The sequence below is a fragment of the Phyllobates terribilis genome, unplaced genomic scaffold (genome assembly GCF_046119375.1).
Source record: "Phyllobates terribilis strain yellow unplaced genomic scaffold, ASM4611937v1 Scaffold_8__6_contigs__length_399053987, whole genome shotgun sequence".
Taxonomy (NCBI): domain Eukaryota; kingdom Metazoa; phylum Chordata; class Amphibia; order Anura; family Dendrobatidae; genus Phyllobates; species Phyllobates terribilis.
Genome location: NW_027362768.1, coordinates 242,127,657 through 242,149,656, shown reverse-complemented (window position 1 = coordinate 242,149,656; position 22,000 = coordinate 242,127,657). Strand labels below are relative to the sequence as shown.

The 22,000-nt window shown below is 46.1% G+C and overlaps 1 protein-coding gene across 1 annotated transcript in view; it reads right to left on the bottom strand.

Moving 5' to 3' along the window:
* The window catches only part of FIRRM (FIGNL1 interacting regulator of recombination and mitosis), a 134,754-nt gene extending 112,811 nt beyond the window's left edge, over window positions 1-21,943 (bottom strand). Inside the window, exons 1-5 of the mRNA XM_073644079.1 lie at window positions 21,699-21,943; window positions 18,366-18,405; window positions 18,199-18,287; window positions 15,513-15,617; window positions 13,291-13,431 (exon numbers count right to left, since the gene is read on the bottom strand). Of these exons, the coding sequence (XP_073500180.1) occupies window positions 13,291-13,431; window positions 15,513-15,617; window positions 18,199-18,287; window positions 18,366-18,405; window positions 21,699-21,788 (465 nt within the window). The 5' untranslated portion in view covers window positions 21,789-21,943. The remainder of the gene's footprint in view (window positions 1-13,290; window positions 13,432-15,512; window positions 15,618-18,198; window positions 18,288-18,365; window positions 18,406-21,698) is intronic.
* Between the last annotated feature and the right edge of the window lie 57 nt (window positions 21,944-22,000).

The following is a 22,000-nucleotide window of genomic DNA, read 5'->3' as shown; positions in this document are numbered from 1 at the left end:
ATGTGTAATGGCTGTTAGACAGCTGTGACATGCAGGAATTGCCTAACAGCCATGACACATGCAGCCACGGCGACACTAACATAGATGCCGAGCACGCCGAAAACGCTCGCTGAGCGCGCCGAAAACACTCACCGAGCACCTGTTCTCGCCAAAAGGGTAAACAATACAAGCTCGATCATCACTAACTGCAGCATTTAGAGCAGGCAGAGGGAGGAAGCCCCTTTGCCCTTAGATCGGCGCCCCCGCGATATCATCAAGGAGGCCCAGTCGTTGCTATGGTGACCCGATGTCATGACGACATCCAGGTCACCAGAGCTAGCAAACAAGCTAGATCATGCTCCGAGCATGATCCAACAAGTTTGTCTCTCAGTGCAGCGCTGACAGTTTGAACAGCATAGGAAAGCTCCTGCATTCCTATACTATACAAGCAATCAGCCTGCAAAATTTGAAAGATTCATAGTGGGACAAAGTAAAAAAAAAAAAAGTGGAAAACAAAATTGTAAAAATACTTAAAAAAAAAAAATAATAATAATAATATTATATATATATATATATATATATATATATATATATATATATATATAAATAAATAACAAAAAAAGTGCACATATTTAGTATCACCGTATTCGGAACGACCCAACCTATAAAACTGTCCAACTACTTAACCCTTTTAGTAAAAAATAAAAAATGAGGCAAAAAACGATGCTTTATCATCATACCGCCGAACAAAAAATGGTCTCACCCACAAAGCTCTCCACAGTGCCGCTGTCACGGTTCCACCCCTCAGTTTGTCTGAGATACAGTTACCGACAGCTCAGCCGTCCAATCTGGTCCGGGGGCATGCTAGAGCTGTCAGTACTGTGACAGCTCAGTTAAGTAGCCTGGCAATCACCTGGAACAATGAACATCTGGAAATAGCTAGCGCCTCCCAATCCCAGATTGGACCACCGAGCTGTCAATTACCACACTGACAGCTTCAGCACGCCCCTGTACCAGATTGTAAGGTCACGCAGACAGTCAGAACTGTCACGGTTCCACTGCTCAGTGTGTCTGAGATGCAGTTACTGACAGCTCAGCCGTCCAATCTGGTGCGAGGGAGTGCTGGAGCTGTCAGTACTGTGACAGCTCGACCATCCAATCTGGTGCGGGGGTGTGCTGGAGCTGTCAGTACTGTGACAGCTCGACCATCCAATCTGGTGTGGGGGCGTGCTGGAGCTGTCAGTACTGTGACAGCTCGACCATCCAATCCGGTGCGGGGGCGTGCTGGAGCTGTCAGTACTGTGACAGCTCGACCATCCAATCCGGTGCGGGGGCGTGCTGGAGCTGTCAGTACTGTGACAGCTCGACCATCCAATCCGGTGCGGGGGCGTGCTGGAGCTGTCAGTACTGTGACAGCTCGACCATCCAATCCGATGCGGGGGCGTGCTGGAGCTGTCAGTACTGTGACAGCTCGACCATCCAATCCGGTGCGGGGGCGTGCTGGAGCTGTCAGTACTGTGACAGCTCGACCATCCAATCCGGTGGGGGGGCGTGCTGGAGCTGTCAGTACTGTGACAGCTCGACCATCCAATCCGGTGCGGGGGCGTGCTGGAGCTGTCAGTACTGTGACAGCTCGACCATCCAATCCGGTGCGGGGGCGTGCTGGAGCTGTCAGTACTGTGACAGCTCGACCATCCAATCCGGTGCGGGGGCGTGCTGGAGCTGTCAGTACTGTGACAGCTCGACCATCCAATCCGGTGCGGGGGCGTGCTGGAGCTGTCAGTACTGTGACAGCTCGACCATCCAATCCGGTGCGGGGGCGTGCTGGAGCTGTCAGTACTGTGACAGCTCGACCATCCAATCCGGTGCGGGGGCGTGCTGGAGCTGTCAGTACTGTGACAGCTCGACCATCCAATCCGGTGCGGGGGCGTGCTGGAGCTGTCAGTACTGTGACAGCTCGACCATCCAATCCGATGCGGGGGCGTGCTGGAGCTGTCAGTACTGTGACAGCTCGACCATCCAATCCGGTGCGGGGGCGTGCTGGAGCTGTCAGTACTGTGACAGCTCGACCATCCAATCCGGTGGGGGGGCGTGCTGGAGCTGTCAGTACTGTGACAGCTCGACCATCCAATCCGGTGCGGGGGCGTGCTGGAGCTGTCAGTACTGTGACAGCTCGACCATCCAATCCGGTGCGGGGGCGTGCTGGAGCTGTCAGTACTGTGACAGCTCGACCATCCAATCCGGTGCGGGGGCGTGCTGGAGCTGTCAGTACTGTGACAGCTCGACCATCCAATCCGGTGCAGGGGCGTGCTGGAGCTGTCAGTACTGTGACAGCTCGACCATCCAATCCGGTGCGGGGGCGTGCTGGAGCTGTCAGTACTGTGACAGCTCGACCATCCAATCCGGTGCGGGGGCGTGCTGGAGCTGTCAGTACTGTGACAGCTCGACCATCCAATCCGGTGGGGGGGCGTGCTGGAGCTGTCAGTACTGTGACAGCTCGACCATCCAATCCGGTGCGGGGGCGTGCTGGAGCTGTCAGTACTGTGACAGCTCGACCATCCAATCCGGTGCGGGGGCGTGCTGGAGCTGTCAGTACTGTGACAGCTCGACCATCCAATCCGGTGCGGGGGCGTGCTGGAGCTGTCAGTACTGTGACAGCTCGACCATCCAATCCGGTGCGGGGGCGTGCTGGAGCTGTCAGTACTGTGACAGCTCGACCATCCAATCCGGTGCGGGGGCGTGCTGGAGCTGTCAGTACTGTGACAGCTCGACCATCCAATCCGGTGCGGGGGCGTGCTGGAGCTGTCAGTACTGTGACAGCTCGACCATCCAATCCGGTGCGGGGGCGTGCTGGAGCTGTCAGTACTGTGACAGCTCGACCATCCAATCCGATGCGGGGGCGTGCTGGAGCTGTCAGTACTGTGACAGCTCGACCATCCAATCCGGTGCGGGGGCGTGCTGGAGCTGTCAGTACTGTGACAGCTCGACCATCCAATCCGGTGGGGGGGCGTGCTGGAGCTGTCAGTACTGTGACAGCTCGACCATCCAATCCGGTGCGGGGGCGTGCTGGAGCTGTCAGTACTGTGACAGCTCGACCATCCAATCCGGTGCGGGGGCGTGCTGGAGCTGTCAGTACTGTGACAGCTCGACCATCCAATCCGGTGCGGGGGCGTGCTGGAGCTGTCAGTACTGTGACAGCTCGACCATCCAATCCGGTGCAGGGGCGTGCTGGAGCTGTCAGTACTGTGACAGCTCGACCATCCAATCCGGTGCGGGGGCGTGCTGGAGCTGTCAGTACTGTGACAGCTCGACCATCCAATCCGGTGCGGGGGCGTGCTGGAGCTGTCAGTACTGTGACAGCTCGACCATCCAATCCGGTGCGGGGGCGTGCTGGAGCTGTCAGTACTGTGACAGCTCGACCATCCAATCCGGTGCGGGGGCGTGCTGGAGCTGTCAGTACTGTGACAGCTCGACCATCCAATCCGGTGCGGGGGCGTGCTGGAGCTGTCAGTACTGTGACAGCTCGACCATCCAATCCGGTGCGGGGGCGTGCTGGAGCTGTCAGTACTGTGACAGCTCGACCATCCAATCCGGTGCGGGGGCGTGCTGGAGCTGTCAGTACTGTGACAGCTCGACCATCCAATCCGGTGCGGGGGCGTGCTGGAGCTGTCAGTACTGTGACAGCTCGACCATCCAATCCGGTGCGGGGGCGTGCTGGAGCTGTCAGTACTGTGACAGCTCGACCATCCAATCCGATGCGGGGGCGTGCTGGAGCTGTCAGTACTGTGACAGCTCGACCATCCAATCCGGTGCGGGGGCGTGCTGGAGCTGTCAGTACTGTGACAGCTCGACCATCCAATCCGGTGGGGGGGCGTGCTGGAGCTGTCAGTACTGTGACAGCTCGACCATCCAATCCGGTGCGGGGGCGTGCTGGAGCTGTCAGTACTGTGACAGCTCGACCATCCAATCCGGTGCGGGGGCGTGCTGGAGCTGTCAGTACTGTGACAGCTCGACCATCCAATCCGGTGCGGGGGCGTGCTGGAGCTGTCAGTACTGTGACAGCTCGACCATCCAATCCGGTGCAGGGGCGTGCTGGAGCTGTCAGTACTGTGACAGCTCGACCATCCAATCCGGTGCGGGGGCGTGCTGGAGCTGTCAGTACTGTGACAGCTCGACCATCCAATCCGGTGCGGGGGCGTGCTGGAGCTGTCAGTACTGTGACAGCTCGACCATCCAATCCGGTGGGGGGGCGTGCTGGAGCTGTCAGTACTGTGACAGCTCGACCATCCAATCCGGTGCGGGGGCGTGCTGGAGCTGTCAGTACTGTGACAGCTCGACCATCCAATCCGGTGCGGGGGCGTGCTGGAGCTGTCAGTACTGTGACAGCTCGACCATCCAATCCGGTGCGGGGGCGTGCTGGAGCTGTCAGTACTGTGACAGCTCGACCATCCAATCCGGTGCGGGGGCGTGCTGGAGCTGTCAGTACTGTGACAGCTCGACCATCCAATCCGGTGCGGGGGCGTGCTGGAGCTGTCAGTACTGTGACAGCTCGACCATCCAATCCGGTGCGGGGGCGTGCTGGAGCTGTCAGTACTGTGACAGCTCGACCATCCAATCCGGTGCGGGGGCGTGCTGGAGCTGTCAGTACTGTGACAGCTCGACCATCCAATCCGATGCGGGGGCGTGCTGGAGCTGTCAGTACTGTGACAGCTCGACCATCCAATCCGGTGCGGGGGCGTGCTGGAGCTGTCAGTACTGTGACAGCTCGACCATCCAATCCGGTGGGGGGGCGTGCTGGAGCTGTCAGTACTGTGACAGCTCGACCATCCAATCCGGTGCGGGGGCGTGCTGGAGCTGTCAGTACTGTGACAGCTCGACCATCCAATCCGGTGCGGGGGCGTGCTGGAGCTGTCAGTACTGTGACAGCTCGACCATCCAATCCGGTGCGGGGGCGTGCTGGAGCTGTCAGTACTGTGACAGCTCGACCATCCAATCCGGTGCAGGGGCGTGCTGGAGCTGTCAGTACTGTGACAGCTCGACCATCCAATCCGGTGCGGGGGCGTGCTGGAGCTGTCAGTACTGTGACAGCTCGACCATCCAATCCGGTGCGGGGGCGTGCTGGAGCTGTCAGTACTGTGACAGCTCGACCATCCAATCCGGTGCGGGGGCGTGCTGGAGCTGTCAGTACTGTGACAGCTCGACCATCCAATCCGGTGCGGGGGCGTGCTGGAGCTGTCAGTACTGTGACAGCTCGACCATCCAATCCGGTGCGGGGGCGTGCTGGAGCTGTCAGTACTGTGACAGCTCGACCATCCAATCCGGTGCGGGGGCGTGCTGGAGCTGTCAGTAATGTGACAGCTCGACCATCCAATCTGGTGCGTGGGCGTGCTGGAGCTGTCAGTACTGTGACAGCTCGACCATCCAATCCGGTGCGGGGGCGTGCTGGAGCTGTCAGTACTGTGACAGCTCGACCATCCAATCTGGTGCGGGGGCGTGCTGGAGCTGTCAGTACTGTGACAGCTCGACCATCCAATCTGGTGCGGGGGCGTGCTGGAGCTGTCAGTACTGTGACAGCTCGACCATCCAATCTGGTGCAGGGGCGTGCTGGAGCTGTCAGTACTGTGACAGCTCGACCATCCAATCTGGTGCGGGGGCGTGCTGGAGCTGTCAGTACTGTGACAGCTCGACCATCCAATCTGGTACAGGGGTGTGCTGGAGCTGTCAGTACTGTGACAGCATGCACCTGCACCAGATTGGATGGCTGAGTGGTTAGTAACTGCATCCCAGACACACTGAGGGGTGGAACCGTGACAGTCGCACCCCCACCTGTACTCCCTCATTTCTGCTTATCCGCCAACCCGTTGTCTACAATCCTCAAGCGATTTTCAACTAACATTCGCACTAATCCGTACCTTCCACTCCCGGCTCCAAGACTTCTCCCTAGTTGCACCTATTCTTTGGAATGCTCTACCCCAAGAAATTAGGACGGACCACAACTTACACAGTGTTTTTAGGGAGCGCCTAAAACATCTGTTTAAGGCGGCCTATCAGGTTCCCTAATCGAAGTCCCTTTATATATAGCCCATTCACTAGTTCTCTTAATATAATTCTCCATCAAACTCTACCACACCCAAAAGCACTACAAATATTGGCTTGTTACTAGTTCATGCAGCCTTTATATATCCCCCATTCCCTCAAGATGGCTGGACCATCAGTGTAAATAAGCAACTGTACTTTGTGTCACCCCCACCTCATTGTAGATTCTTAAGCTCTAACGAGAAGGGTCGTCATAATTATTGTATTATCTTTAACTATGTCACTTATGACGGTTGTATATGAACCTCTGCATTGTAAAGAGCTAAGGAATATGTTGGCGCTATATAAATAAGATTATTATTATTATTATAAAACGCAATCAATAAAGAGAAATGTAAATAAAAATGGTATCACTGAAAACATCATCTTGCCCCTCAAAAAACAAGCCGCTCCATCAGCGGAAAAATAAAAAAGTTATAGCTCTCAGAAAAAAGCGATGCAAAAATAATTTTTTTCTATAAAATAGTTTTGTGTAAAAGCGTCAAAACATAAAAAAACTATATAAATGTCTTATCGCCGTACTCGTACTGACCTGAAGAATAAAGCTGCCTTATCAATTTTACCACACGCGGAACCGCATTAAAAAAAAACAAAAAACAATTCCTGAATTGTTGGTTTTTATTTATTGCGCCTCCCACAAATCGGAATAGAAAACGATCAAAATATGTCATGTGCCCGAAAATGGTACCAATAAAAACGTCAACTTGTTCCGCTAAAAACAAGCACTCACATGACTGTCGGTAGAAATATGGAAAAATTATAGCTCCTTTAGCATGTGACAGCAGCAAAGTATAAAAACTCAATATTAATCTGGTATCGCTGTAATCGCACCGCCCCGAAGAATAAAGTCGTCTAATCACTGATGCTGCACGAGGAACAGCATAAAAAATAAATAAAACCAATTCTTCACCTGCTCTTGATTTGTTCATTCTGCCTCCCAAAGATCGCAGTAAGGCTCGGCTCACATTTATACAGTGCTCTACGCTGAGCGCTTACACCGAGGTTTCCGTGTAAATGCGTGATTCAGACAGAAACCCCGACGGAAGATTCCTTATAATGAGGCAGATGGAGGCACTGTGGACATCGCCTGACCTGTGATCCGGCGGTGTCCGTCTTTTTAGGCGTGCATAAAAGTGCCATCGACCACAGTTTTGTGCTCCTCTAAAAAAAAAAAAAGGACAAAGCTGAACAGAGGCCAGACGGAGTCCAGAGTAACTCTGCTGCCTCATTATAGTGAATGGATCCCTCTGGGATTTCATCTGAATCAAGTAACTTAGAGATTTAGATGGAAACCCCGATGTAAGTGCTCAGCGCAGAGCGCCGGATAAATGTGATCCCAAATGTTATGTAAAATGTTCCTAATGAAAGTTTCAACTCAATCCACAAAAAAAGCCCCACTCAGGTCCGTCATCTGTTATCGGAAAGAGAGGGGGCTTCCATGTTACTGGTAGCACAAAGGCTCTGGACAAACTAAATGGCCATCGCCCTCCAAAAGAAATTCAGCAAATTCTCAAACTCCCAAATCCAAATGCCCCCTCCCTTCTTAGCCGCAGTGTGCTTAAACCGCAGTTAGTGTACACATGTTTGGCATTTCTGTAGTGATGAGAGCTCGCCTAATTTACAGGTGCATGTCTCCAGAAGCACAAGCTGGGCCCTACAAAGTACTGGGCACTACAACGTACTAGTCACTGCAATGGCAGTTTGCAATTATCACTCAGCAACATCCGCTGCTGCTTGTTTTTGGAAAACACCAATCGTCACTACACCTGTAGATAAATTCCTAAAGGGATATAATTTCCAAAATGGGGTCACTTGAGGGGGGATTCTGCTCTTCTAGCACTTAGGGGCTCTATATATGGAGTCATAGAATCATAGAATGGTAGAGTTGGAGGGGACCTCCTGGGTCATCTGGTCCAACCCCCTGCTCAAAGCAGGATTCACTAAATCATCTCAGACAGATGTCTGTCCAGCCTCTGTTTGAAGACGTCCATTGAAGGGGAACTCACCACCTCTCGTGGCAGCCTGTTCCACTCATTAATCACCCTGTCAAAAAGTTTTTTCTAATATCTAATCTGTGTCTCCTCCCATTTAGTTTCATCCCATTGCTTCTAGTCTTTCCTTGTGCAAATGAGAATAAAGATGATCCTTCTACAATGTGACAGCCCTTGACATATTTGTAGACAGCTATTAAGTCTCCTCTCAGTCTTCTTTTTTGCAAGCTAAACATTCCCAAATCCTGCAACCGTTCCTCATAGGACAGGGTTTGCAGACCAGTCACCATTCTGGTCGCTCTTCTCTGAACTTGCTCCAGTTTGTCTATGTCTTTTTAAAAATGTGGTGCCCAAAACTGTACACAGTATTCCAGATGAGGTCTGACCAAAGAGGAGTAAAGACCGATAATGACTTCACGTGATCTAGACTGTATGCTTCTGTTAATACATCCCAGAATTGTATTTGCCTTTTTTGCTGCTGCATCACACTGTTGACTCATGTTCAGTCTATGATCTATTAGTATACCTAAGTCTTTTTCACATGTACTGTTGCTTAGCTCTATTCCTTCCATTCTGTATATGCTTTTTTCATTTTTATTGCCCAGATGTAGTACTTTGCATTTTTCCCTGTTAAAAATCATTCTGTTGGTTGCTGCCCACTGCTCAAGTTTATTTAGGTCTTTTTGAATCCTCTCTCTCTCTTCTCTAGTATTAGCTATCCCTCCTAGCTTTGTGTCATCAGCAAATTTAATCAGTTTACCCTCAATTCCTTCATCTAAATCATTGATAAAGATGTTGAACAATACAGGTCCCAGGACGGAGCCCTGTGGTACCCCACTTGAGACATTCATCCAGCTGGATGTGAAGCCATTTACAACCACCCTTTGAGTCCGATCACTAAGCCAGTTATGAATCCACCTAACAGTTGCCTGGTCCATTGCATACTTGGTCATTTTTTCAATAAGGATGGTGTGAGATACTTTGTCAAATGCTTTGCTGAAGTCAAGATATACTATATCTACAGCATTTCCCTGATCCACCCAGTCAGTGATTCTGTCATAGAAGGAAATTAAGTTAGTCTGACATGACTTGTTAGTTACAAACCCATGCTGACTCTGGTTAATCACTTCATTCTTATCCATGTACTTACATACATGTTGTTTAATAATTTGTTCAAAGATCTTTCCTGGTATAGAAGTCAGACTCACCGGCCTATAGTTCCCTGGGTCCACCTTCTTCCCCTTTTTGAAGATAGGAACAACATTTGCTCTTCTCCAGTCTTCTGGGACTTCTCCTGTTCTCCAAGAATTTTCAAAGATTATGGAGAGTGGTTCTAAAATTTCTTCTACGATCTCCTTCAGTACTCTGGGGTGTAATTCATCTGGACCTGGAGACTTGAACTCATTTATGTTAGCTAAATATTCCCTCACAATCTTTCTGTTTACAGATAACTTGGATTCTTCTATTCCTTTAAAAGGACAGTGAAGATCAGTTGATGTTACATTTTCTTTCTGAGAAAAAACAGATGCAAAATAGGAATTAAAAAGTTTGGCCTTCTCAACATCCTCTCTTACCATTTCTCCATTTTCATCCTGTAAAAATCCTATAGCATCTTTGACTTTTCTTTTACTTTTGACATACCCCCAAAATCCTTTTTTATTGCTTTTGACATCTCTTGCAAGCCTTAATTCATTGTCAGCTTTAGCTAACCTGATACGTGCCCTGCAGGATCTGCAGACTGCATTATAATCTTCTTTAGATATGCCTCCCTCTTTCCATTTAATAAACATTTCTTTCTTTCTTTTTAGCATGTGTTTAAGTTCTGTGTTCATCCATCCTGGTTTCCTTAAATGCTTCCCATTCTTCCTACTTTTCGGGATTGTTAACGATTGTGCTTTGAGAATCTCATTTTTAAAAATTTCCCATCCTTCCTGGACATTTTTGTCCTTAAGGACATCCAGCCATTGGATCCCTCCTATTCTCTTTCTGAGTCTCTTAAAATCTGCCTTTCTAAAATCTAACCTTGAAGTTTGAGTCTTCACATGTCTTCCTCCTCTAGTTATCCAAAATTCTATAATAGCATGATCGCTGCCTCCTAGGGTCCCAGCCACCTTTACCTCCTCAACCATTTCCTCCCTGTTTATAATGATTAGATCCAAAGTAGCAGATCCCCTTGTTTTCTCCCCTACCTTTTGGAAGATAAAGTTGTCAGCAAGAGAGGATAAGAATTTGCTTGACCTGTTAGTTTTACTTGAGAGAGATTCCCAACAAATGTCTGGATAGTTGAAATCTCCCATGACCACTACGTCATATTTTTTGGAGAACTTGGTCATTTGATGCATAAAGAGTTCATCCATATCTTCAGCTTGCCCAGGTGGCCTGTAGTAAATGCCTACAATGGTGTCCTTTCCGTTGTTCTCTCCTTGTATTCTTACCCAAACAGTTTCCACAGAACTCCCAGTCTCTGAAGCTTCAATCTCTGTGCAGATATACGCTTTTCTAACATACAATGCGACACCTCCTCCTCGTTTATCAAGTCTGTTTCTTGCAAATAAGTTGTATCCTTTTAGCCTTTTATTCCAATCATGTGTATCGTCCCACCAAGTTTCAGTGATTCCAATGACATCATATTCCTTTTCCTGCATTAGTAGTTCCAATTCTCCTTGTTTGTTGCCCATGCTTTGTGCATTTGTATAAAAACATTTTAGCTTGTGATTGGTTTCTCTTCCTCCCATATTTTTATTATTTAAATTGTTTTGTCTTTGTTCTTCCTTTCCACTTCCAGTAGCAGAGATCTCAATAGTATTTGTCAGCTGTATGGCTTTTTCTGGCCTTTTGCTTCCCTTCCCACATTGTTCTAGTTTAAAGCTCTCCTGATGAGTGTAGCAAGGCGACTTCCAAATACATGTTTTCCAGTCTTCGTAAGGTGCACCCCATCTCTAGCAAGTAGTCCATCGTATAGGTAATTCATTCCGTGATCCAGAAATCCAAATCCTTGTTGACGGCACCATCGACGTAGCCAGTTGTTCACCTGTAGAATCTTATTCCACCTCATTGTTCCATGGTCATCCACTGGGAGAATGGATGAGAAGACCACCTGCGCTCCCAATTCTTTCACTTTTTTGCCTAAGTCTTCAAAGTCTCTGCAGATGGTTTCCAGGTCCTTTCTTGCGGTGTCATTTGTCCCCACATGTATTAGCAGGAATGGGTAGTGATCTGTAGGTCTGAAGAGTCTTGATATCCTGTCAGACACATCTTTAATTTTTGCTCCTGTAAGACAGCACATTTCTCTTGAGGTTATGTCTGGTCTGCAGATAGCGGCCTCTGTTCCTCTTAACAGGGAATCCCCCATGACCACCACTCTCCGTTTTTTCTTCACAACATTCTTCTTTCTCCATCCAGGAGGATTCTGAGGGCTTACAAGGTTATTCATTGCTGGAAAAGTCTTATTTTGCTGTATTTCTTCATGGTTCTCCTGCGTGAGAGCCTGGTACTGGTTCCTGAGCAGTATGGGTGCTGACTGCCTCTCGATCCTCCTGCTTCTGTGGGTCACATGCTTCCATTCCTCTGTTTCCTCAGGTGCAGTTCGAATTTCTTCTCTTTCTGAATCATGAAGAGATAATTCTGCTCTGTCTAAGAACTCTTCACCTTCCTTAATGATTTTCAAGGTAGTTAACCTCTCTTCTAGATTTCGCAACTTTTCCTCCAACAGGGACACAAGCTTGCATTTCTGGCATGTGAAGTTTGGCTTTTCCACTGGCAAGTCTGTGAACATGTAGCAGGATATGCAGCTCACCAAATGGCTCCTGGACTCTTCCATGTTCTTACTGTTAATGTTCTGAAAACAGTGAAAAAAGCTTCAAAAAAAGCTTCAAAATGCGCGCGCCGGGAGGCGCGCGGTTTACCGATGTCCTCTTTTCAGCTCCAACAAATATGCAAATTATCTCCTCAGGACTCCTCCCCTGGTTTTGAGTCTGCATACTATTCTAGGAAAATCCGAGCTCCAGCACGCAAATAGCGCTCCGTCCCTCCCGAGTCTCGCCGTAAGGCTAAGCAGTACTGTACAGCCACATATGGGATATTTCTACATTCAGCAGAAATTGTGGGACAAAATTTGGTGCCATTTTTACCCATTTCCCAATGTGAAAAGGTAAAATCTGGGGCTAAAACCAAATTTTGGTGGTAAAAATGCAATTATTTTTTTCTTCACCGCCCAATGATAGAAAACTCTTTGACCCACCTGTGGTGTCAATATGACCACTGCACCCCTAGATTAATTCATTGAGAGGTGTAGTTTGTAAAATGAGGATACCTATGGGTTGTTGGGGGTTCTGTTGTTCTGGCACCTCAGGGGCTCTGCCTATGTGACATGGCACCCTCAAACCAGTCCAGCAAAATCTGAATTCCAATATGGCACTTCTTACCTTCTGAGCTTTGCCTCAAAAGTAGTTTTCGACCACATATGGGGTATCGGCTTGCAAAACATATTTTCGGGTCCATTTTCTCCTGTTACCCTTGTGAAAGTAAAAAGAATTGGGTCTAAAGTAAAATTTTTGTGAAAAAAAGTTAAATGTTAATTTTTTCCTTCCAGATTCAATTAATTTCTGTGAAGCACCTGAAGGGTTAAAAAACTTCTTGAATGTGGTTTTGAGCACCTTGAGGGGTGCAGTTTTTAGAATGGTGTCACTTTTGGGTATTTTCTGTCAAAGGCCCCTCAAAGTCACTTTGAATATGATGTGGTCCCTAAAAAAATGGTTTTGTAAATTGTGTTGGAAAAATGAAAAATCGATGATCAACTCTTAAACAAAAAAAAATATGTTTCAAAAATTCCGCTGATGTAAAGTAGACATGTGGGAAATGTAATTTATTAACTATTTTGTGTGACATAGCTCTCTGATTTAAGGGCATAAAAATTTAAAAGTTTGAAAATAACAAAATTTGCCAAATTTCCGATATTTTCACAAATAAACGCAAGTGGTATTGAAGAAATTTTACCACAATCATGAAGTACAATATGTCACGAAAAAACAGTCTCAGAATCAGGGGGATCCGTTGAAGCGTTCCAGAGTAATTACCTCATAAAGTGATACTGGTCAGAATTGTAAAATTTGGCCTGGTCATGAAGGTGAAAACAGGCTTGGGGGGGGGGGTGAAGGGGTTAACATTCAGTTATATAGGAAAAGATATTAAATGAAAAATCAAGCGTTCTGTACAAATAGCTCACCTTGCAGTGGGTGAACGTAGCTGTAAGGACCTGCAGCACAGATGAAGGAAGAGACTGGATATTCTCAAAAGACACTGGTTCCTCTATAGAGCAGACATGGCGCACACAAGCCGTTAATGCTTCTATCCAGTGAGACATCTCCTGGCAAATGTAAGTTACAACAAGTTATAATTTTGATAGGTGAATTTATAGATTGTCTAATTTTTTTTATAACTTATTTCATACTTTTTGTCCAAAGTGTATTTCTTACTGGAGTGAAGCTAGACGTTACATGCATCCCGTGTGACAAAGTGGTCTGTAGCAAACAGAACCCAAAAATAGATTTCCTACTCCAATTTGGAAAATTAAAGTTGCTTGCTGATTATTGCATGTACTGTATTGATTTCTTTTCTGTGCCAAGAAGAAAAGAAATCACTCAAGAACATGAGTGTGGCCCTAGAGGTTATAATGCAGAGGATCATACAGCAGCTGGGAAATGGGCCGCCCTCGTGCAGTTGGTACCTCATTACAGAAATATTCAGTGCTGACATTAGTAACTATACCACTCCTCACTTATAAAAGAACAGGGGAATCATAGACAAAAAGCAGCTTCTGACGGCCTGGAGCCTGTGATCCTTCCAGTTCCACAATGGGTCATAGCCCTCTGCTCACATCCCCTTTTTACACCTCCCTCCTTTTTATCCCTCTACTTTCTACTTCTTGACTTATGTTTTTCTTCTGTCCCACCCACCTCATTTCAGGTCCCTCAAAGACTTATTTCTTCCAACTTTCCTTTAAAGATAATTCTCAGCCTTTTACTGGTATTTTCCCAGCTATCTCCCCTCATCCTTTACGGTTAGGAATGAATTTTCCACAAGGATCTGCTCCACCTTGTTCTGTGGGCTGTCAGTATTATCTGCATGTCTCCTTAGCTGATCCTTATTATCCGGGGGACTTGTTTCTTCCTGCATATTACAGGTGCATCTCACTAAATTAGAATATCATCAAAAAGTTAATTTATTTCAGTTCTTCAATACAAAATGTAAATCTCATATTATATAGAGTCATTACAAACAGAGTGATCTATTTCAAGTGTTTATTTCTGTTAATGTTGATGATTATGGCTTACAGCCAATGAAAACACAAAAGTCATTATCTCAGTAAATTAGAATAATTAACAAAAACCGCCTGCAAAGTCTTCCTAAGCATTTAAAAAGGTCCCTTAGTCTGTTTCAGTGGGCTCCACAATCATGGGGAAGACTGCTGACTAGACAGATGTCCAGAAGGCAGTCATTGACTCCACAAGGACCCAGAGTTCCAATTTTCATTTGGAAATCAAGGGTCCCAGAGTCTGGAGGAAGAGTGGAGAGGCCACAATCCAAGCTGTTTGAGGTCTAGTATGAAGTTTCCACAATCAGTGATGGTTTGGAGAGCCATGTCATCTGCTGGTTTAGGTCCACGGCGTTTTATCAAGACCAAAGTCAGCGCAGCCGTCTACCAGGAAATTTTAGAGCACTTCATGCTTCCCTCTGCCGACAAGCTTTTTGGAGATTGAAATTTCATTCTCCAGCAGGACTTGGCACCTGTCCACACTGCCAAAAGTGCCAATACCTGGTTTATATAAAACAGTATCACTGTGCTTGATTGGCCAGCAAACTCGTCTAACCTTAACCCCATAGAGAATGTATGGGGTATTTTCAAGAGGAAGATGAGACACCAGACCCAACAATGCAGACAACTGAAGGCTGCTATCAAAGCAACCTGTGCTTCCATAACACCTCAGCAGTGCCACAGGCTGATCGCCTCCATGCCACGCCGCATTGATGCAGTAATTGATGCAAAAGAAGCCCCGACCAAGTACTGAGTGCATTTACTGAACATACATTTCAGTAGGCCATCATTTTGGATTTTAAAAACATTTTTCAATCTGTTATAAAGTATTCTAATTTACTGAGATAATGACTTTTGTGTTTTCATTGGGTGTAAGCCATAATCATCAACATTAACAGAAATAAACACTTGAAATAGATCAGTTTGTAATGACTATATAGTATATGAGTTTCACTTTTTGTATTGAAATAAACTAACTTTTTGATGATATTCTAATTTAGTGAGATGCACCAGTATGTAACTTCTCCTGCAGCCACTCCATTATTAGAATTGTTACGGTGTTGTAACGCACAACGGTTCCTACTAACTGGTTCACTCACACGTGCAGTGATTAGTAGGATACGTAGAAATACCTGGAGAATATTCCGTAATGTGTTCTTCACTTCAGTATTTTGACTCGATAACATCGATGCCTGTCTTGAGATTTCAGAAAGTAAGTTGTGAAAATGCTCTATTGCCTAAAGAAAAGAGTTATAGAAAAGTAAATTACCCTCATTGTGATGATCACCAAAAATTAACTGACATAACTCCCAGAGATATCTATTCTGAAGTTGGATTAAAGTGTTTTTTTGTACTTTTACAAGTACAAATACATATTTTACCCATAAATTGAGAATGAATGACCAGTCCTGGCGGAGGTAGAAGCAGATTTCTCGAATGTGATATATTACAAAGTTATTTTTATGTGTAAAATTGATTTATGAAATAAAAATTTAAATGGTGGTTACATTTTAATTATTCATATAATCAATATTAATGTGTAAATGGTAAACGCAATAATTTCAGCACTTTTCTGCAGCTAGTTACAGTCTCTTCATGGTAAGAGCTGCTTTGTTAGGCAGTCTAAAGCCTACAGCCATTACATAGGTAAGAACTGGACCTTTTTCACTAATACTATCATTATGATGCCTCTTTGATACAAAGTTTAACAAGAATCAATAATTAGCCCAATAATGGGTGGAAGAAGAAAGACTAGAGTGAGCCAATGAGTCTAGTGATTGACTGCAGCGGTCAGATGACTATAGGAAATGGTCATCAGAGATTTCTGTGATTCCATAATTATAATCATTTATTCTTAGATTTATTTATATAATTTATTGGAACCTGTAGACCCACCTCTTCCGACAAGCGTACAACCTGCAGTAACCCTCGCTCCATCATACCGCTGCTGTCACGGGTGTGTCATGGTTGACAGACAGTCATACAGTATCCGGCTGTAGGAGGTCGCTGCGCTCGGCCTTACAAACATCTCCCTGATCCTTTTATGTTTCCTCTCTTTAGGACCCAGCGGTGATCCTCACCTTGCTTGGGGATTATACCTTTTCGTTTAGGACCCTGAGGTATCCTCCCCTTTCTGCAGTTAATCAGAACTTCCTTCCTGTGTCCTTAAATACCCTCAGATCCTCAGAGGAGTTGGTGATAGCGTGTTATACCTATTCAGGCTTGGGATTCTAGTAGTCGGCTTCAATTACCTTGGAGTTCCTTTGTGGATTGTTGCCGTGCTTTCTCCGGTGTCATCTTGGAGTTAAGTGGATTCCCCTATTTGTTGCCCCTGTGTGTATTTTAGTTGGTAGTGGGGCTGACTCAGTGCTCACCCCTCCCACTCCCTACCTAGGGCCTAGCCTTAGGGTCAGCTAGGGCCAGGTTTCCTGCTCGGCGAAAGGTGCAGAACCCACTTAGGGTCTATAGGGAAGTTGTGGTTTATCGTTTAGATCTGTTTAGGGGTCTTCATGCTCCCTTTCCCTAGTTATAGGGCTCCCTCCCCTTTTCCCGTGGTTATGTGCTGGGTTCTCTACATACTTAACGTGACAGCTGCTTGACCAGCTCAGCCCTCACCTACTGTATCCTCACCCATCCCTTGCAGATTGTTTGTGAGCCCTCACGGACAGGGTCCTCGCTCCTCCTCTACCAGTCAGTGACTTATTTTGTTCAAGATTATTGTACTTGTTTTTTTATGATGCATACGCCTTTTCACATGTAAAGCGCCATGGATTAAATGGCACTATAATAATAAATAATAATTTATTTATCATCTTGGACCTTTATATATTGCACAGATTTTCTCCAGAGCAGCGTGCTATGGATCTGCGGGTGTGAGGTGTGGTGGGGAGAGGGGGCGCTGTAAGGCAAGTATAACACTAGTTTTTATTTTAGGCAAATTTATGTCTTACATCCCCCCTCCCATTTTTGACAACCCCTTTAAAGAGAATCTGTCAGGTGATTTGTGTGTAGTATATTAATAGTATCCTGAAATAGAGCTCCAGCAGCCCTTTTAGGATATGTAACTTATTACTGTACGTGGTTCTCTTGTATTGCTCACGTGCCAGCAAGTCAAGCATATGTAAATGCTTAATGAATATTCACCCTTTCCGGTTAGTGTCACTGATTGGGTGCAGTTAGACTGCTGTGTTACTCGCCCAAGGATCGTATCGCAACCCTGGGACCGGCCGTCTACTCTCCTGACCATAATGTGAGAGCTGCCTAGAAACACATGCTATCACACTCAGATCAGGAGAGCCGACGGCCAGTCCGTGCACTGCGAGGTGATCCTCGTCCAAGTAACACAGCAGTCTGAATGAAACAGCGACGGCGGCTGGGAAGGGGTGAATATTCATTTACATATGCTTGACTGGCTAGCGTGCAACAATAAATTTGTCCAGTACTTACAGCAAGACAAGGGGACCATGTACAGTAATAACAGATAAATATCCAGAAAGGGCTGCCCACCACCTATTTCAGGATACTATTAGTACACTACAAACATCACCTGACAGATTCCCTTTAAGAACAGGAGTCATAATCTCACTTTGCTATTTAGCAACAACATATTTCTCAATGCTTTGTATCTGGGAGTATGTTGGAAAATTATTACTAAAACTGCTGTTCATGTGAATATGATGTAAAAAAACAAGACTTGTTGGCTAAATATCCCCTTCTACTTGCAGACAAACTGAACAAGGGCAAGGTAGACCAAAAGACATTACTCTCACAGTAGACTAATGCATGTATTGGGTAAAAACTGCCTTCTGGTTTAATTACCTGCGGTAGAAGTTTTACAAACACGTCTTGTTCCAACTGCACAACACGGATATGAGGCAGAAACATTTCTGTAATTATTTTAAACAATCCTAATGAGAGGAAAAACAAAATTACAAAATGAAAATACAATATATCTCTGTAATATCAAAAAATAGCAATTCACTTACGCATCTTTTCATTCCAGTTATCGGAACACTGAAACCTGGAGTGTGAATAGTTAAGGAATCGGCGCATACAAGAAATTAAAATGTATAGTAATCAATAGTATTCCCATATCAAAACAAGCGACAAACAGTGTGAGAAATATACAAAGCCCGATGTAGCTCAAGCATAAAGCCGCTCATTTTCATGTTATCTTTTGCTAACATTGTAGCTCAATTTAAGTCACAAAGAACCTCAGAAAATATTTTAGGAATTTTAGGAACCTTGCTTCAATTACAAAATATCCAATATTCCCACCAATACACATCTTGTAATATGAAGAGTACAGGGATCTGGCACTGCTCCCATTCACACTCTGCAGCATTTAATGGCGATCTGAAAACAGATGACTTGCTGCAAACAACGATTGGGTGGTGCTCACCATGAAACAGTCCTACTGAAATTCAGTGCAGAAAGAAATCTGGGGCGCTCACTGCTTCACGTTAAAATTGCACTTTTTTCCAGTTGCATAAAAGAGAATGCATGCGTTTCGGTTTTCAGGCTCAGAGGAAGCGTGATACACATGCGAAACGGCTCTGACAATTTTTGTCTTTACATTCCCTGTATATAGGAGGTGCTATGGGGCCATCATATTGTATTTACGGGAGCTATCATACTGCATATATGGGAGGCTATGCTACTGCAAATATAGGAAGGCTATGGGGCCATAATACTGCATATAAGGAGGTAAATGGAGCCATAATACTGCATATACAGGAGGCCTATGGGGCCATAATACTGCATATAAGGAGGTAAATGGAGCCATAATACTGCATATACAGGAAGCCTATGAAGCCATAATACTGCATATACAGGAAGCCTATGGGGCCATAATACTGCATATACAGGAGGTCTATGAAGCCATAATACTGCATATACAGGAGGCCTATGGGGCCATAATACTGCATATACAGGAGGCCTATGGGGCCATAATACTGCATATACAGGAGGCCTATGGGGCCATAATACTGCATATACAGGAGGGCCATAATACAGAATATACAGGAGGGCTATGGGGCCATAATACTGCATATACAGGAGGGCTATGGGGCCATAATACTGCATATACAGGAGGGCTATGGGGCCATAATACTGCATATACAGGAGGGCTATAATACTGCATATACAGGAGGCCTATGGGGCCATAATACAGCATATACAGGAGGGCTATGGGGCCATAATACTGTATATACAGGGGGGCTATAATACTGCATATACAGGAGGCCTATGGGGCCATAATACAGCATATACAGGAGGGCTATGGGGCCATAATACTGCATATACAAGAGGGCTATGGGGCCATAATACTGCATATAAAAGAGGGCTATGGGGCCATAATACTGTATATACAGGGGGGGCTATAATACTGCATATACAGGAGGGCTATGGGGCCATAATACTGCATATACAGGAGGGCTATGGGGCCATAATACTGCATATACAAGAGGGCTATGGAGCCATAATACTGCATATACAAGAGGGCTATGGGGCCATAATACTGCATATACAAGAGGGCTATGGGGCCATGCTACTGCATATACAGGAGGGCTATGGGGCCATGCTACTGCATATACAGGAGGGCTATGGGGCCATGCTACTGCATATACAGGAGGGCTATGGGGCCATGCTACTGCATATACAGGAGGGCTATGGGGCCATGCTACTGCATATAAGGGGGTAAATGAGGCCATGATACTGCATATACAGGGGCAATCACACTGTTATACAGGAGGGGGGGCTATGAAGCTATGATTCTGCATATATGGGATCACTGTGGGGGCCTCATACATGTATTTTTTATTTATATTACTTGGCACAAACTGGGCATCACAATACGTCATTTACTTGAATGACTCAGATGGAGCAGTGACACGGGGTGAACTTTGGCATGCTCCTCTTCATAAATTATTGATTCACTGCTCCACTTTGTAGCCTGGAAAGTAGTGGCCAGAAGTGGTTATAACAGTTTCTTTTTTCTACTCAGATCCCCACACATCTTACAGCAGACTTGTTCCATTGCAAAAGCGTTAATGCAGCAACGTCAAAAGACGGTGAAGAGTGGGGACCTGCACTGTTGGCCATTAGTAATTAAACAAGCAAAGGTATAAAAATAAAAAAAATCAAGATTTTGAAAAGATATATACTTTTTAATTTAGTCTTGCATTTTCATTCTATTTTTTAAAAAAAAGGCCTAGTAAGAATCGTATACTTCTAGCCCCTTGAAGATCTATTTCCAGCATAAGGGATCCACTGTGGAAAACCTCAGAATAAGGAATCGTTCACACAACCATATAATACAGAAATGCTGTGCGAGTACAGGTTAGACCGCACACTGACCAAGGTAACACAAGAGGGCTGTTCAGATGAGCGGTTTTTCGCACGAACAGTGTCAGTTTAAAGAAAAAATAAATTGAATCCCACACAGAAGATCCGAGTGAAATCTGATTTTTAGATACCTTTGCATTATTAGACTAGGAAACGGTATTTGATAATTTACATTATCGAATGTAGATGGATGAAAACTGATCACAGTGAAGTAAAAACTGACGAGTTTTTATACATTCATGTGAACATGGCCCAAGGCAATATAGGAGCTTAACCAAACCTGGACTGACTGTGGTGTGTACTAAGCCAAACTCAGACACATGAGGCAGCCAGCTCCGGTTGGGAGACCCACAGCTCGGATGCTGCAGTCTGTACATGGACTGAGACGTACACCAATCTGGACCCGGCCTAAGGCTGCGTGTCAGCATCACCATCAGAGAGAAACAGACCAATAATTAGTCATGGGTCACCCTAATCGCATGGGCTTTCTCAGTCACTGAAGCAGATCGACCCACTTGGTTTTTATCCACCGACTCTTAATGTATCAGTTAAAACAGCTGAAACTTAGAAGGACAAAGTCTGTCTTCAGTGTTATCCCTTTAGGCCACAGACAGTATTTGACTTCAGTATTTGTAAGCCTGGAGTGGGTGATAAATACAGAAGTGGTGACAGGTTTCTATGATACTTTACCTCTGATTGTTCCACTCCTGGTTTTGGCTTATAAATACTGAGGTAAAATACTGAACATGGCCTAAGTCACACCAGCTTTTCCACATTTAACGCGCTGTAGTCGCACTGTGGGAACCCAGCCCCTCCGCTGGTGCCGTCCCGCCACGACCTGCCCTGTGGTGTATACACTGGTGATAATGTCAGTGAGTCGCCACTCCTGCGGGCACAGCAGAGGCAGAAGACTAACGAGGGACAGGAAGAACTAGCCCACCCCGTGCTCCCGTGCGGCGAGGAGTGCAGGATATACACAGCTGAGGCAGCGCAGCCGGCAGCTCTCTCTGACACGTCTCCGGGCTCCATCCGCTCATCTCCTCCAGTAGATCCGCCTGGGACATGACGGCTGCTCAAGGTTTCAAACACTCAGTTAACAACGCGCCACCAAACTACAGTACAGAAACTATCGCGAGAAGTAAACATCTGTTCACATAGTGGCGCCAGCGACATGCAGGGCGCAGTGTGATGACGTCACCACGTCTGTTCCCTCAGGTCAGTGCAGCCACCTAGCGGCGAGCACGGCTCTATACGTGCCCGCCTCTTTATATGGCCA